Below are 14,368 nucleotides of genomic sequence, written 5' to 3' on the forward strand. Positions count from 1 at the left end.
GCCTTCGGTTCCCCCAAATATCTGCTTGGAAATTACAGGCCTCACACTGGCACGTACAGCTTTTGGCACCAGCAGCTAGCGGGTCCTTGGATTAATTTCCAAGCAAATGCCTAGCGGCAAAATCGTTACGGTTCAGAACTGTTCACCCAGAGGAAGTTCTCAGCCGCCAACACATACTTCCTCTAAAACTCGTCCATTTGTATTTCATTAATTGCAACTTACTAAAGGAACCACGAAGCGAATCTAACAGGTTGTGAGACACTGATCAAAAGCGCCCAATGGCGGTCAAAACAATCACTGCAGTAGTAGGCGCAGCAAGCAGTCCTTCGTTGAGCTGCTAGAAGCCGGGTTAATTTATACACAACTCTGTGTAGGCAGTTTCAAAAGTAACAGCCAGCTACATGTAGGAATACGTCTTGCAGATTAGGCCATACTGAATTGATTACTCTTATGACCAAGTTGTGAAACAAAGCTGACCTGTCTATTGTGGCCCTAGTAATGAGACCAAACTGATTCTCTACAGTTCCAAAACTGATCCAGGCATGCAAACAAAAACAAGGCAAAATAAAGTTGCTTTTATTGCGAAATCTAAGTTGTCAGGAAGGTTGGAAATGACTGAACACACAGAACATGGCATGCCCAACAATAAATTTGATATTTGTTCATGGATGAAGACTGTTACATATTAACATTTGCATGATTCATCCTTTCCTTCTTATACAGCTTCACACATTTAAATACAATTCTAACAAACTGTTAACAAAAGATGAATTACATGTACTTGTTGTTCGAGCCACATGAAATACTAGTAGTAGTACTTTTATAAAAATCACTTCAGATCATTCCCTAACCAATAAAATTACCGCGACTCTGGAAACGTTTGTGATGGATTTATCCCGTTTTGCAATGACTTCCCCATCATGAATTCCTGAAAATGCGAATATGCATTTCCAATGTATTACAACATTTGCTTTTCATTCTTTTTTTTTTTTTGTGTGTGTGTGTGTGTGTGTGTGTACGGTGCATGTATTACTATAATAATGGTTTTATCCCCCTCTAATGGATATGGGGTCTAACTGTCTCCCTGTCCTTATATACAGTGTCCTTATGTCTGTTTCTTCCCAGCCTTCTTGACTTTCTTGACCTTGGCGACTCCTGGAGGTGTCTTGAAAGTTATCTCAGGGTCAGAGCTGTCCAGCATGAGTGTGACGGGAGACTGTTCAGGTTTCTTGGCTTGTCCTGACTTGGGGACCTTAGGAGAGACGGTGCCGGCAGCTTGCAGTTTAGCCTTCTTGGCTATGTCATCCTAAACAAAGGGAAAAACATAAATATTGGGTTTGTTTGTTTGCTTGTTTGCATATATACAATGAAAAGAGGATAGAAAAAAGAGGGGGGGGGGGATACAAACTCAGCCTGGGATTGTGTTCTCGACACACCTACATCGGCTACATATAGCAGGGAGAAGCAGAACTCGACAGAAGCTCAGAAGAAGGTGTCTGATAGACATCAAAATGTAAGCTAGTTAAGAGGCAACCTTTATGTGTAAAAGAAAACCTAATAGTATGTTTTACCAACCTGATGAAACTATTTTCAGATATATACAATGACATTAAAAACATGGTAAATGAAGGAGAAAAACAGAATCATTACTTACATAGCCACTGAAGTCGTACTTGATCCCCAAGGCTGCATACCTCCTCTTCCTGCCCTGATCTTTGGCTGCCAGACGCACGGCTGACTGCAGGGTTGCTGCAGCATCCTGGGTAAAACAAAACAGAACTATTAAAGCTGACAAGTGAAAGATGTGCAAAATCACCTTTGGACAATAATGCATCTGATATTACATGTGACATAAGACAAAAATAACTTTATTGCACGACAGAGTTGTACACAGCACAAATTCATTTTACAATGTACAATATGTAACACTGTAAATTCATTCTATTTTTGTTGGGATTCAACTTCTAGAAGTAGGCATAGAACTACAGATTTGGTGCGCCTATGTGCCAACATTGCCACCAAAAGCCATGACACTTTTTTTACCTTGGGTTTGTTGTGTTTCCTTATGGCAGTGGATCGTCTGGTTGGTTTGTGGAACTTCCTGTTCCATCCGTTAAATGTCTTGGGATGCAGTCTCTCAACTGGTATAAACTCACCTACAGGACAGAAATAAACAAACAACTTCCATCACGTTGTACGTTCATCTGGTTTTCACAATACACAGAAAGATCCACTGCGTTTTACAGCTTTCTCTCAGAAGGACATGAAGCTGTAATTTGAGAACATTAAAGAACCCACACACTTATCAAAACGATTAGGCTAGAGGTCCTTCCCGAAGTGAGTGGTTCAAACCTTACAGTTTGGTCACTCAGGTGACATTTTGAAAAGGTGATAATTACCTGTTATGTCAATCCTTCCACAATTTCCATATGGTAAATCTCAATAGATATATGTATGGGGGCCTGCATGGGGGGGTCCCGACAACGCTCTACGCTGAATTTGGAAATCTCTCGATTACGCTTTACGATAAATTCCAAGTGGCTACAACCCAATACGTAGAATTAAAACGGCTAATACGCTCTATGCAAAATGCGCCAATTACGCTCTACTTTTTTTATTTATTTATCCATCTTGAAGACATATGAGTGGTCCGTTGAATTAGAGCGGCCCGTCTTCGCTCTACGTAGAATTAAAACGGCCGATTACGCTCTAGGGAAAAGGGCATGCAGGCCCCCATGTATATCCCATAGGTACTCACATTTTAGCAGTTTTTCAAACATGAGGTAGTTGTTCATGGTCTCAGCCACAACCTTGGCCACCTCCTCACACTCAAACTCTATGTAGCCATACCCCTTGGAGCCACCAGTCTGAAATGTGAACTCAACATTTAGTGCTAGAAATTAAGAAAGGCATTTAGGATTCTTTTTTACGTACACATTGTACTACTACAGCTGATTTAGACATGGGCAAACAAGTGCGAAATCTGTGTGCACATGGGCGCAAACAAAAACTGCATACGCCAAATTTTTCCTGCATGTAAATCGGCCTGTTTTGACGTAATTCGCTACCTACCGACCTTAATTTTTTCAGAACTGAAACAGGAAACACAACATTTTTTCCTAGTCCTTACCTTTTTGCTTCTTGCCAGTCGTACTCTTGAGACTGTACCAAACTGGGAGAAAAACCTCTTCACTTGCGGTTCAAAGAAGCCATGTGGAACATGGCCGACATACACCACTCCGGGGCGCAGGACTTCTGCCTGAAACACACAGTACCACAACAGATCAGAACAGGCTCTGCATAATTTTCTTACACTTTTCGGTAAATTTTATTTGAATGTTCAGAAGTGCCCCCCCCCCCCTTAATATACCGAACCATTTGCCATATTTCTATCTGTCACAGCGGAAATAGGCGCCACAGAGTCAGACCCCTTGTACATATTTGCCCGTGCCCTTATCCTAAACTTTTGGGTACTATAATTTCACAACATCAAGGCTAAAATAACAGTAACGTTAGCCACATAGCCACATGTCCACATGTCGTGAACGAACTTGCACCTAGCCTCTTGCAAGCCAGAAAACGAGGAAATTACTCGATTTTTTTACAAGAATCTATCACAAAATCAGTCCAAAGAAAACTCCAGGACGGGTCTGGAGATCTCACCTGTTTTATTTTGCTAATCCTTGTCCGTAATTCCTTCTCCTTGCCTTTTTCGAGGGGCACCAAGTCCGCTTTCGTGTTCCATGTGCTCGTTTCGGACGCCATGATGATGATGATGGGGATTTAATTCTGCCCAGCAGCTCTATGGAGATAATGAAGTTAAACTCTACTTACTTTTACATGTTATAACTGATGACATTGCAAGTTTTTGTGCTCAATAAGATGTATAACGTAATATTAAGTCTAAAATATACTAATTTGTAGAAAAAAATGTTAGCTCTGTGTGGTTGAAAAGAAAACTGGTTGCTGAAATTATCCGCGGAGTTCTGCAAAGTCTGCCCTGAGTTCGAGATTACCCCACGTACCTGGGAACGAGTTGCCTAGTAACCGTAGTGTACACGGTGAACAAGATGGCGAAGTTTGTCATTGCAGGTACGAGTTGGTGCGCGATAATCGTAGTATTTCTCTGATCTGTACTTGCGTTGCCTGTTCTGGGTACCACACCACAAAATTTCACAGGAGGCTGGTCCTCTCTATTCAAGTATCTACTTGTGTCGTTCATTTTAGAGATGAAAATCGACATCTGATTTGCCTGAAGTGTCTAGAAAGTAAGGAAGAACGCCCTCCCCTGTGCCAAACTAAGATACAATGTACATGTATCTACTCGAAACTACTTGCTTCAACTGTTACATAAGGGACTACCTGTAGGGTCTGCTTTAGGTGCTTTATTAGGGTCAATTAACAAGGAATAAATAGTTAATTTTTCAGATGCCTCCTTCCATACTCTAATGACCATGTAGGAGCAAATAATTATGTATAAAGCAATGAGCGAGCGATAGGTTTTTTCTTTGTGTTGAAACTTGTATGCCATGTTGGTTATTGACTACAGGTGAGGCTAACTGCCCCTACTATGCCAAGGTGGAGTTGCTGGCTGACAGTTTACAGGCAAAACTACCAGACTTCCATGTGCACAAAATAGTCAAGACTCCAGAGGAATGGAAGGTAATTACTGTGTTAGGCCTAGGAAAACAAAATGTTCTGTTTCCTCTTTCCCGACTGACCCTGGGACTGACCATAGGGAAACCTGCCAACCCTAGGCTTTTTTGTGTGAACCCCTGCAAGGGTCTGGGACATAAATTTTTGGAGCTGATCAACCTTTTATAGCTCTCCATGATCTGACCTGAGTGATGAAACATTGTACGATCGGTTTTCCAACACTGATATTGAAATTATAAGTGACAAGAAGTAGAGGCGAGCGATTGCCTGTTTTGTCTCCCCCTACATTGTGTTTTGTCCTAATGGAAAATCCAAATATTGAAATAGAGAAATAATGTGTCCTCATGCAAGTTTTGTTAAACCGTATTGTATGTATAAGTTGACTCTCTATATGGAGATCGCCTTGATGGGTCATCTTGGACAACTTTGAGTGTAATTTCAAGTTTAACACTGTCTCCCTCCATGCTGTTTTTCCCTAGCCCTGGCTACAACAGCTGAGTACAGAAAATGGCTGGTCCCATGCCAGATCCCCCATCGTCTGGAGAGAACTGGTGGACAGGGGTGGGAAAGGTCTACTCATCGGTGGACACAATGACTTCATGGAGTATGCAAGGGTAAGATCATCAAAACTTGTGTGTACTGTAAATCACTTTTATGTTCACGGTAGCAAGAGTTCACAGTCTGAGAAAAATGGACGTGTTTGCAGAACTATGCATTCGTGGTGGCGGCAGGTGCAGAAAAAAGAAAGTCAATGAATTATTTGTTCACGGTAATGATAGGATTGCATTTCAGAACTGAAGGCGAAAATAGTGAATATAAAAGTACTGCAAAAACTCGTGATTTACAGTATGAATTTACAAATGTATGTCTCTGTTGCAACTTTTGTCTGTGGCTGGAAGGGTTGCAAAGCAGTGTGGGTAAGGAGGTAAAGTCTGCCAGCTCTGATTGCCTTTTTTCTCTCATGTTCCCTCCACAGTCGTACTATGGCATGACATCGGACATGCTGAGTCAGATGATGAAGAACATCGCGGCGGAGAATCTCGCTGTCACGAAGGAGCTCCGAGAAGAGGAGGAAACCATCCGGAGACAGAGCAAACCGCTTCACGTCTGCGTCGTCAACGCGGCGCGATCCCCCGCCTACCACGTGCTGCCGTCTCTCGTGAACGGCGAGATATTACGCGAGGAAGAAATCGCCCTGCACCTGTACGATTCCACCGAGAACTTGGAGACACTGAAAGGCCTGGAGATGGAGGTTTTCGACCTCTCCTACCCCTTCCTGAAGGAAGTATCAGTGACAACAGACCTCCCCACAGCCTTCCAGAATGCACACATCGCCATCGTTTTTGACGATTTTGACCAAGGCGGAAAGGAAGACGCTATCGGTGATATGGAGGCAAAAGTCTCGTTCTATAAATGTGTTGCCGAGGCAATTAATCAAACTGCAAACAAAGACATTCGAGTGCTGGTAGCGGGCACAGGGCCTTTGAACTCATTGGCCAGTATCCTTATTGACCACACCCCGTCCATTCCGAGACAGAACATCGCAGCTGTGGCACAGGTGAAAGAGAGGCAGGCTAAGTCGCTGCTGGCAAAGCGACTGGCGGTGAATTCTGCCGGAGTCTGTGACGTGATTGTGTGGGGGAACGTCGGAGGCACCACGTATACAGACGTGTCGCGAGCGAGAGTGCATGGGTATGATGGAGCTATCTGGGGACCGCCAAGGTGAGACTGATTAGTCAAACTATATGGAATGTACTACCCGTATCATGAAAGCTCATCTGTGTTGGTAGTTACATGTTTACCATTAAAACTTTTGCTCCAACACAAAGATACACATTGTGTAACACACTCACTATCCGGTTTATTGTCTGTTGTTCCCTGTCATCTGAGGGTTAGACATGCTTGCACACTGATGCTGAGGCTTGATGGCATCCCACCATTTGCCTCTGTCCTTTGGGTTGATGTTAGGCAGGTTCCATAATACTGTTCCACATTTCACAGCTACTCCTGCTCAGTGTCAGAAATGGTCCATGACAACAAGTGGCTGGAGGGGGAGTTCCTGGAACAGCTGCAGAGTCGCTCCAACACTACCCAGGATTCCCTGCAACACCCCGCAGACCTCTCCATGGCCGCCGCCATCTCCAACACCCTCAGCTATTGGTGGAATGGCTCGCCCGAGGGACAGCTTTTCTCATTGGCTGTGTGCTCAGAGGGTGAGACACCTTTTTAGGTCCAAGGCACCCAAAGTGATTTCAAGGTAGTAAACTGAATTTTCAATTATGTAGTATTAACATTTCTAAGTTTGAACTGTGATTGACAAGTGCTACTCTCTGTGATTGACAGGTTACTACAATATCCCAGAGGGCGTGGTCTTCTCCTTCCCGGTCATATTTCACAAAGGCTCATGGGAAGTGGTTCAGGACATTGACATGAATGAGGACATGAGGGTCATGCTGTCCAGCATCACAGCGCAACTTGTGGAGGTGAGTTTTAAGTTGGGTCATACCAATTCAATCACTGCTGGTTCTCCGATTGACTCGCTCACTCACTCACTCATGTAGCTCACTCACATAGCTCACTCACTCATGTAGCTCACTCACGTAGCTCACTCGCATAGCTCACTCACTCACTCATGTAGCTCACTCACATAGCTCACTCACTCATGTAGCTCACTCACGTGGCTCACTCGCATAGCTCACTCATGTAGTTCACTCACATGACTCACTCACTCACATAGCTCACTCACATAGCTCATGTAGCTCACTCACGTAGTTCACTCACATAACTCTCTCACAAAACATTTAAGTATGTTGACTTCATGGTTCATAGCTTTTGGACCTATCATATGCAGGTCTGAGGTATCAAAATATCCTAGCTTGACACAGGAAAAAATACATGACATGTACATGTTAGTCCTTGGTGAAAAAAAAGTACCATACAACACATTTTGAAGCAAGTGATTTCCTTACAGCAAAGTTTTGTCTTGACTGGTGATTAAATTTTGTTCTTTAGGAAAAGGATCTCCTCCTACACCCAACCAACGCTAACCACGAGAAGCTACTGAAGGTGTTTGGAGTTACCCCGGACGTTTCTTCACAGCCTTCCTCCGTCAAACTAGACAAAATCATGGAGGAGACGGAGAAATCTTCATCTGAGGAAACACCTGAGGTTACTGCTGTTAGTGCTGGAGAGGAGGCAACAACAAGTTAAACTTGAAGTTAAAGGGCAGGCAACCAATGCAATTTCCAGGCGACAAAACTGGATTTTTTAGTCAATTCTCAGTCATTCTTAGTTAAAGTGGAATCAACCCTATCCCATAGCAGACTGATATCTGTGAGGCAAAAATGTGATGTCACTGACGAATGACAGTTGCTTGTTTTGTATCATAGGCTGGTTCTAGCTATTTATGGCTGGTACCCAAAAAATAAAGAAGCCTCACATGGCTTGTTTTGGGGCTATTTCAAACACTTCAAGTATGAAAATAATGATGATGAAAATCTGCTAAGAATGGCAGTAAGTGTAAATATTCAGATTTCTTCATCCAGAATATTTTTTTCTGCTTTGAAGTTACTTTCATTTGGTCCTTAGGAAAAGATGTACAATGTAAAGGCTATGAAACAATCTATCTCAAAAGCGTTCATGTGAATAGATCAGACTGCATTTTCTCATTGTAAATAGGGACATAAATTGGTGAAAGAGGGTCTGCATGAAGGTAGGGGCAACAACTCTTTATGCTAAATTCAGTAGGACCACCTACGAATTACGTCAATCACAAAAAATATGGCTATCTCACTACAAATTACAGGGATAAAAAAAGGCCTTTCATATGAATCACGGCAACTAAAAAGCAGCTTGCCTATGCCATATAAAATGATGTTGTACATGTAATAAAGACTGTTAAAAGCACTTATCTCTGAAGCTGTTAGAATACAAGACCTATTTCAAAGACTCACTGTAAGTACAGAGGGATACTTGTACATAAGTCATGTGTTTTTTGCATGTTCCATTGACAAGGTTGCTTTGAATGAATTGAATGTATATACCCCACATCTACAAATGTACATGCAAAATTGGTCCCTTTGGTGGGTACTAACAATTCATCTCTTTTGTGTGTGTCAAGATTTTGTTCTTGAAATAAAGTATGAAGAAAAATGAACTGTCTAATTCTCATACATAGCTATGTAGTGGTGTAGAGATACATGTACATGTATTTGTATTGCCAATTGTTAATGTAGAATTTTGCCTGTTACAGACGATATCTTTTCCGACGCAACATTTGTACACTACAGACGGGATGATAACCGTACCAGTATGTGCGCGAATACAGCCTTATATGAGACGTTCTGCCGAAGTGCTATACACGATACATTACAGGTTTCGCGCAGGTGCAGTACGTTCTGCCGACATACTAATAACACAGGGTCTGTCATGAAACAGGAAAAACAAAACATTTTTTCCTAGGCCTCACTCAGCTGCATGTAGAATAGGTTCAGTTTACACTGCTGGAATGACACAGGAGTCATCTGATAACTTTAGGTTGCCTCAGGTTGCCCAATACTTCAGCTGCACTCACATAGGCTGTTGTTGGCAAGAGTTCATCCCTGCGGTCTGCCAAGTATCTGCAAGAAAACATTCCAACATTAAAGACCTGATGGCACAGAAAAAAGTAGATAAAAGTCACTATGCTCACCCGGTGGTTTATTCGGTGGTCATTGCACCTGACCAGGGATTATCTCATCATGTACACCTCGGGGCAGGGCATTAGCCTTTTATTGACTAACATACATTATACATGTATGAAATTTTTTTTAGAAGAACAATTTCTGAAAGTAATTGTTAGGGAAGACAAATAACAATACTTACTTCAGGAAAAGTTGCAAATGGTAACACAATATCTTAGACTTGACTTCAGGAAGGTGCATCTTGCCAAGTAACTCGGGAAGTTTCACTGAAAAAGACAAATGTGAGACAAATTTAACATTATGTAACCAAATATCCTGCCATGGTTAATGCATTACACATTTACTGTAAATAATTTCATCGGGTCGGTGAATGTCATGACAGTTTCTTTGATCATTTCGACGGTCTTTGGCAACGACATGCAGAGACAACAGAGTAGCCTCTTGTGCTACTTACCGAACAACCTAAGCAGATGCTGTGCTCCGTACACTAGAGAGGGGGGATTCTGTCCATCCTGATTGAAATCATCTGGTAGAAGCTTACACATCGCTTCATCCAGCAAAGCCTTGTGTTCTACTTTAGCCTCTGCTGCCGCCGTGTCTACACTGGAGAGTTTGTCTGACATGTCCACTGCTGGTGCAGTCTCCCCAGGGGGAGGGGGAGGGGCGGGGATGAGGGGCGGGGGGGACGGAGTCCGAGTCTCCGCCTGTCTGGCGGTCGCCGGCGGTTGGGCGTGGCTGATGCTGGAATGGCGACGTTTACGTTGGGTGGGCGGGAGAGACAAGGCGGGCTCCTGGTCCGTTGAAAAGCGACGTGAACGTCTCAGACCGTCTGGTTTGGAGGGCGTTGTCTGACCTTGACTGACCTTCACAGTGGAATCTCTGAGCGGGTAAGTGTCGTGTCCTGCAGGGGACCTGTGGGCCTCCTGACAGATGGGGGATTGACTGGCCGAGCGAGTCACTCGTATTTTGGGGGGAGGGGGGGTAGCAGCGTGGTCTGCTCTGTAAAACAACAACAAATCAAAACTGTTACCACATAGATTTTTACCTTCGCCAAGAAGGTTATGCTTTTGGTGGCGTTCTTGTGAGTGTGTGTGTGTGTCAGTTAACAAGATAAAAAGGCTTAGATGGATTGTCTTGATATTTGGTAGGTGGGTAGGTCTGGGTAAGACCTCAAAATGATTAGATTTGGATGCCCCTAATGGCTTGTTATGGTACTGCAGTGGAACTTCCGGAAGAAATTGAAGAATTTTTATAAGGGAGAAGGTGGTACATACTCTGTCTGTACTGCTGATGGTGTGAGGGGAATGAAGGTACGAGTGGCCATCTGTGTGTGTTGGACCTGGTACATCAGGGTTAGTGTTAGTGTTAGTATAAGACAGTAGGGAGAAGGTTGTACGTACTCTGTCTGTACTGCTGATGGTGTAAGGGGAATGAAGGTACGAGTGGCCATCTGCGTGTGTTGGACCTGGTACATCAGTGTAAGTGTTAGGGTTAGTATAAGACAGTAGGGAGATGGTGGTATGTACTCTGTCTGTACTGCTGATGGTGTAAGGGGAATGAAGGTACGAGTGGCCATCTGTGTGTGTTGGACCTGGTACATCAGTGTAAGTGTTAGTGTTAGTATAAGACAGTAGGGAGATGGTGGTACGTACTCTGTCTGTACTGCTGATGGTGTGAGGGGGATGAAGGTACGAGTGGCCATCTGTGTGTGTTGAACCTCCTCCTCCTGGTACATCAGTGTGAGGGGCAGGATGAAGTCAAACATGATGCGCACGCCATCCACAATTTCCTTCACCAGGTCCACACTGCAGGTCATAAAACACAAGGCACATGCTGAGGGTTAGGCCATACACTTCATTTTATGGATGACATCCTCTGAAGACTGCCAAACTAGTGAATAAAAAAAATTCCAGCCCCACCAAAAATGCAGCTAAACCACAGCACAAGAATACATCTGTACAAAGCTGAATTTGCACTTACATTGCGACTTTGCCAACAAACCGGCACATGCAGCAAAAAAATATCATATATCTTGTCGTAAAATAAAAATATCTAGACAAGGAGACAAGTTTGCATGTATGTTTCTCAAATTGCACGTAAAATGTTTGCCAACATGCCAACATGCAAGTAACCAGAAAACCAGAGGATTAAACTGCAAGACGCCCGTACTTCCGTTCCGGAGGTGGAGCCCTGGTAGAGTGGACGTTGGTGGGGGTGGGGAACTTGGCGACAAACGGTTGGGCGGCTCGGGACAGTTGGTGATGTAGTCTGTCTGACACGGACGTTCCCTTCGCCGCAAAGAACCGGAGATAGTTCTCCAGGATCGTGATCACGTTGGGTTGGCATGGCAACTGGACCAACTACAGGAACATGAACAGTAAAAAACGAACACGATTCATCATGCGAGAAGAGTTTGGAGAAGAAGAAACAGAGCAAAAACAATGTTTTCCTTCTGCGAAGGTAAACATAATTAACCTTCTCCCTGCTGCCCAACCCTAAAACTAAATTAAATACAGGTTTGGTATCAAAAGGCTACATAAGCAGGGAGAAGGTTAAAGTTAAAGACAGTACCTTTCCCCTCTTGCATATCATGATGTGATCTTCCTCCAGCCTGTCCTTCAGAACAGCCGGAATGTCCACTGGAATCTCAGTAGGTTCTTCCTCAGAATCCGCCGTGCTGGGCTAAAGGAATGGTACAGATTTCAAATTCAATGTTAAAATGTAAATGTAAAGTTGTACATTATTGAACAGTTGTACATTATTATTACACAAGCTCTCGGCCGGAGGTTAATGCTGGCCACCATGAGCGCGATTAGTCAGGCTAATTGAACAGAGGAGATATAAAAAAGCACAGAAATGAGAAAAGTTTTACCCCTTCCACATCAGATAGATCTTTCTCCGATGCAGTTGTGAAGGACTCTGATGTTGTACTGGTGTTGTCTGGAACAACTTGGGAGGCTGAAGCACAGAAGACCACATAGCCAAGTTGCAATTAGTTGCATAATCTGGACTCGTAAAATCACAGTGACAGTCCTAAAATCTTGTCTTCTTTCTATACTTACATCCAGCCGATCTCCTCTTGGCTTGGCGGATGTTCTCCCTCCTCCTCTGCTCTTCTTCCTGTTCGATTTCTCGTAAGACTTCTGTCTCCACACCTGGCAGACGGCAGCGTTTACCCTGCTTCGCTCTTTTTGCCTTCTTTCTGTAAGTGAGAAATGTATATGTAATTCTGCCCAGTAGATTTTTATAATAAAACTGAAACTGGAAATTGAATTGAACTAGTAATACATACTGAACTTAATATGTGTATCAGGCTCACATTTTTGCCAGAGCCTCCTTGGCGAGTTGCTTCTGTAGGATTCTGTTCTCTTCAGTGTCCTTCACCACATGGTCTTCTGTGGCCCAGCGGTCCCAGCTAGTCAGAAAAAACAAACAAGAAGTCAAACATGTCATACCTCGTGAAATATATAGTTTTCCCAAATTTCTTGTCTGATTCATATCGTAAAATTCTTTGTCTACCTCTCCATACGCATTTCCCCACTAGCATCATGCAGCATACTAGTAGTAAGCAACAACTTCTTGCTGGCCTTCTAGGACCTTACTTCCTGTGTCTGACCTTTTGTGGTATGTACTAGTAGGTAGTGCCACAGCAAGTAGCTATATTACATCGAACATGTCCTGACAGAGGGGTTGAAGTCTGCTATCTCTTATTTTGACCATGTTTGTACACCACACTGACCTGCTGTTCCAGCCCTTGAAGTGGATGAGGTATTCAGGCACCTTCCGATTTTTCTCATCTCGGGTTATATCAGCCTCGATGATCTGAAATTCAGGAACAGATCAAATGAATTACAACCAAGCCAACTGCAGATTTCTGCTGATACATGTTACTAGAGGATGACTGATGAACTTCAAGTAGAAAACTGACCCGACAAATCATTTGTCTTTGTTCTTTAATACTGGTAATTTTAGTTAGCCAACATCCACCGGGATTCAGTGGTGTCAATTCCAACATCCGAATTCAGTGTTCAAAGTTTTGAAAGCGGCACACTCGGTGTGCGCAAAATGAATTGAATTCGAATTGAAATTTATTCTATGGAACATTTGGAAGCCCGTGTGATAACAAAAGAGAACCCCGGGCTGTACCGCTTAATACGTTATCACACGGGCCGGGAACACCTGTATCGAACGTTATCACGGCCCAGGTATGACATGAATTTGTATATCACCTGTTACATAGCCACTGGGCGAACTGGAAGTAAATAGTTTGGACGAAGCGAACTTGGGGGAGCCACCTAGAAAACCTATGCACCCCCCCCCCGCAACCTTTTCAAAACAAATGCCCCCCCTCCCAACACACACATGGCAGGAGTAAGGAACTTTGGCATTCCCAAACTATGATGTAACGTTAGTATTTTAAAAAGTAACAACGCCTAGAGTTATTCCAATGCAGGGGACACATACACAGACTCATTAGGTTATCGCTGAAGATCTATGACTAATGTTAAAGTCTTTCTACTTTGGTGAGTGGGAGCCTGAGTGGGAGCCAAAAAAATTATGGCGTGGGAGGGGGGCACGGGTCTAGTCTCACCTTCGCATCGTAAAGAACTCTGGCTTTCGTAGGATCGGGCTCAAAACACAGAATCCTCTCGCCGACCCTGTAATTAAATATAACGCCGCCACGGGCGCCTGACATGGCTCTCTGTTGATGTTTTGCGTTCAGGAACGCGATTCTTTATTTGTGCAGAGAGAAACAGCTGCGATACACTCACTCTTTGAAGTTTGAGTGGGCTGTCAGTAAAGATAGCCGCGTATTCCAGGAAACCATTCGCACCAAAATTGGTATTCACTTTGAAGGTCATTATCACTTTAACTGACTTTTGTAATCTTTACAAAACATCAAAAGGTATTTTTCACATACCATGAAGGAATATTACTCGAAAATATGAGTGACAAAGTAACAAGGTAATTCTTGAAACTCCGCGGATAAAATAAGTCTTTGCTCTACGGAGTAAATTCAAATGTGCAGT

At 43.4% G+C, this 14,368-nt stretch overlaps 3 protein-coding genes across 3 annotated transcripts; 1 reads left to right on the forward strand and 2 right to left on the reverse strand.

Moving 5' to 3' along the window:
• Positions 1–1,002: 1,002 nt before the first annotated feature.
• On the reverse strand, positions 1,003–3,868 carry LOC109475876 (MKI67 FHA domain-interacting nucleolar phosphoprotein-like). Its single transcript, XM_019776685.1, has 6 exons — positions 3,664–3,868; positions 3,131–3,259; positions 2,759–2,867; positions 2,044–2,156; positions 1,655–1,759; positions 1,003–1,306 (listed from the first exon to the last, which is right to left on the reverse strand). The coding sequence occupies exons 1-6, from the start codon at positions 3,763–3,765 to the stop codon at positions 1,106–1,108; spliced, it is 759 nt and encodes a 252-aa protein (XP_019632244.1). The 5' UTR covers positions 3,766–3,868; the 3' UTR covers positions 1,003–1,105.
• Positions 3,869–3,985: 117 nt separating this feature from the next.
• LOC109475875 (putative malate dehydrogenase 1B) lies at positions 3,986–8,045 on the forward strand. Its single transcript, XM_019776684.1, has 7 exons — positions 3,986–4,092; positions 4,550–4,662; positions 5,136–5,270; positions 5,633–6,378; positions 6,658–6,869; positions 7,000–7,139; positions 7,669–8,045. Exons 1-7 carry the CDS (start codon positions 4,071–4,073, stop codon positions 7,864–7,866), a joined length of 1,566 nt encoding a protein of 521 aa, XP_019632243.1. The 5' UTR covers positions 3,986–4,070; the 3' UTR covers positions 7,867–8,045.
• Positions 8,046–8,199: 154 nt separating this feature from the next.
• LOC109475844 (male-specific lethal 3 homolog) lies at positions 8,200–14,266 on the reverse strand. The gene is made up of 11 exons (XM_019776646.1): positions 13,930–14,266; positions 13,078–13,160; positions 12,658–12,753; positions 12,401–12,540; positions 12,211–12,296; positions 11,910–12,020; positions 11,508–11,698; positions 10,991–11,143; positions 9,793–10,337; positions 9,520–9,604; positions 8,200–9,275 (listed from the first exon to the last, which is right to left on the reverse strand). Exons 1-11 carry the CDS (start codon positions 14,032–14,034, stop codon positions 9,176–9,178), a joined length of 1,695 nt encoding a protein of 564 aa, XP_019632205.1. The 5' UTR covers positions 14,035–14,266; the 3' UTR covers positions 8,200–9,175.
• Between the last annotated feature and the right edge of the window lie 102 nt (positions 14,267–14,368).

The sequence above is a fragment of the Branchiostoma belcheri genome, unplaced genomic scaffold (genome assembly GCF_001625305.1).
Source record: "Branchiostoma belcheri isolate BF01 breed outbred unplaced genomic scaffold, Haploidv18h27 scaffold35, whole genome shotgun sequence".
Lineage (NCBI taxonomy): Eukaryota > Metazoa > Chordata > Leptocardii > Amphioxiformes > Branchiostomatidae > Branchiostoma > Branchiostoma belcheri.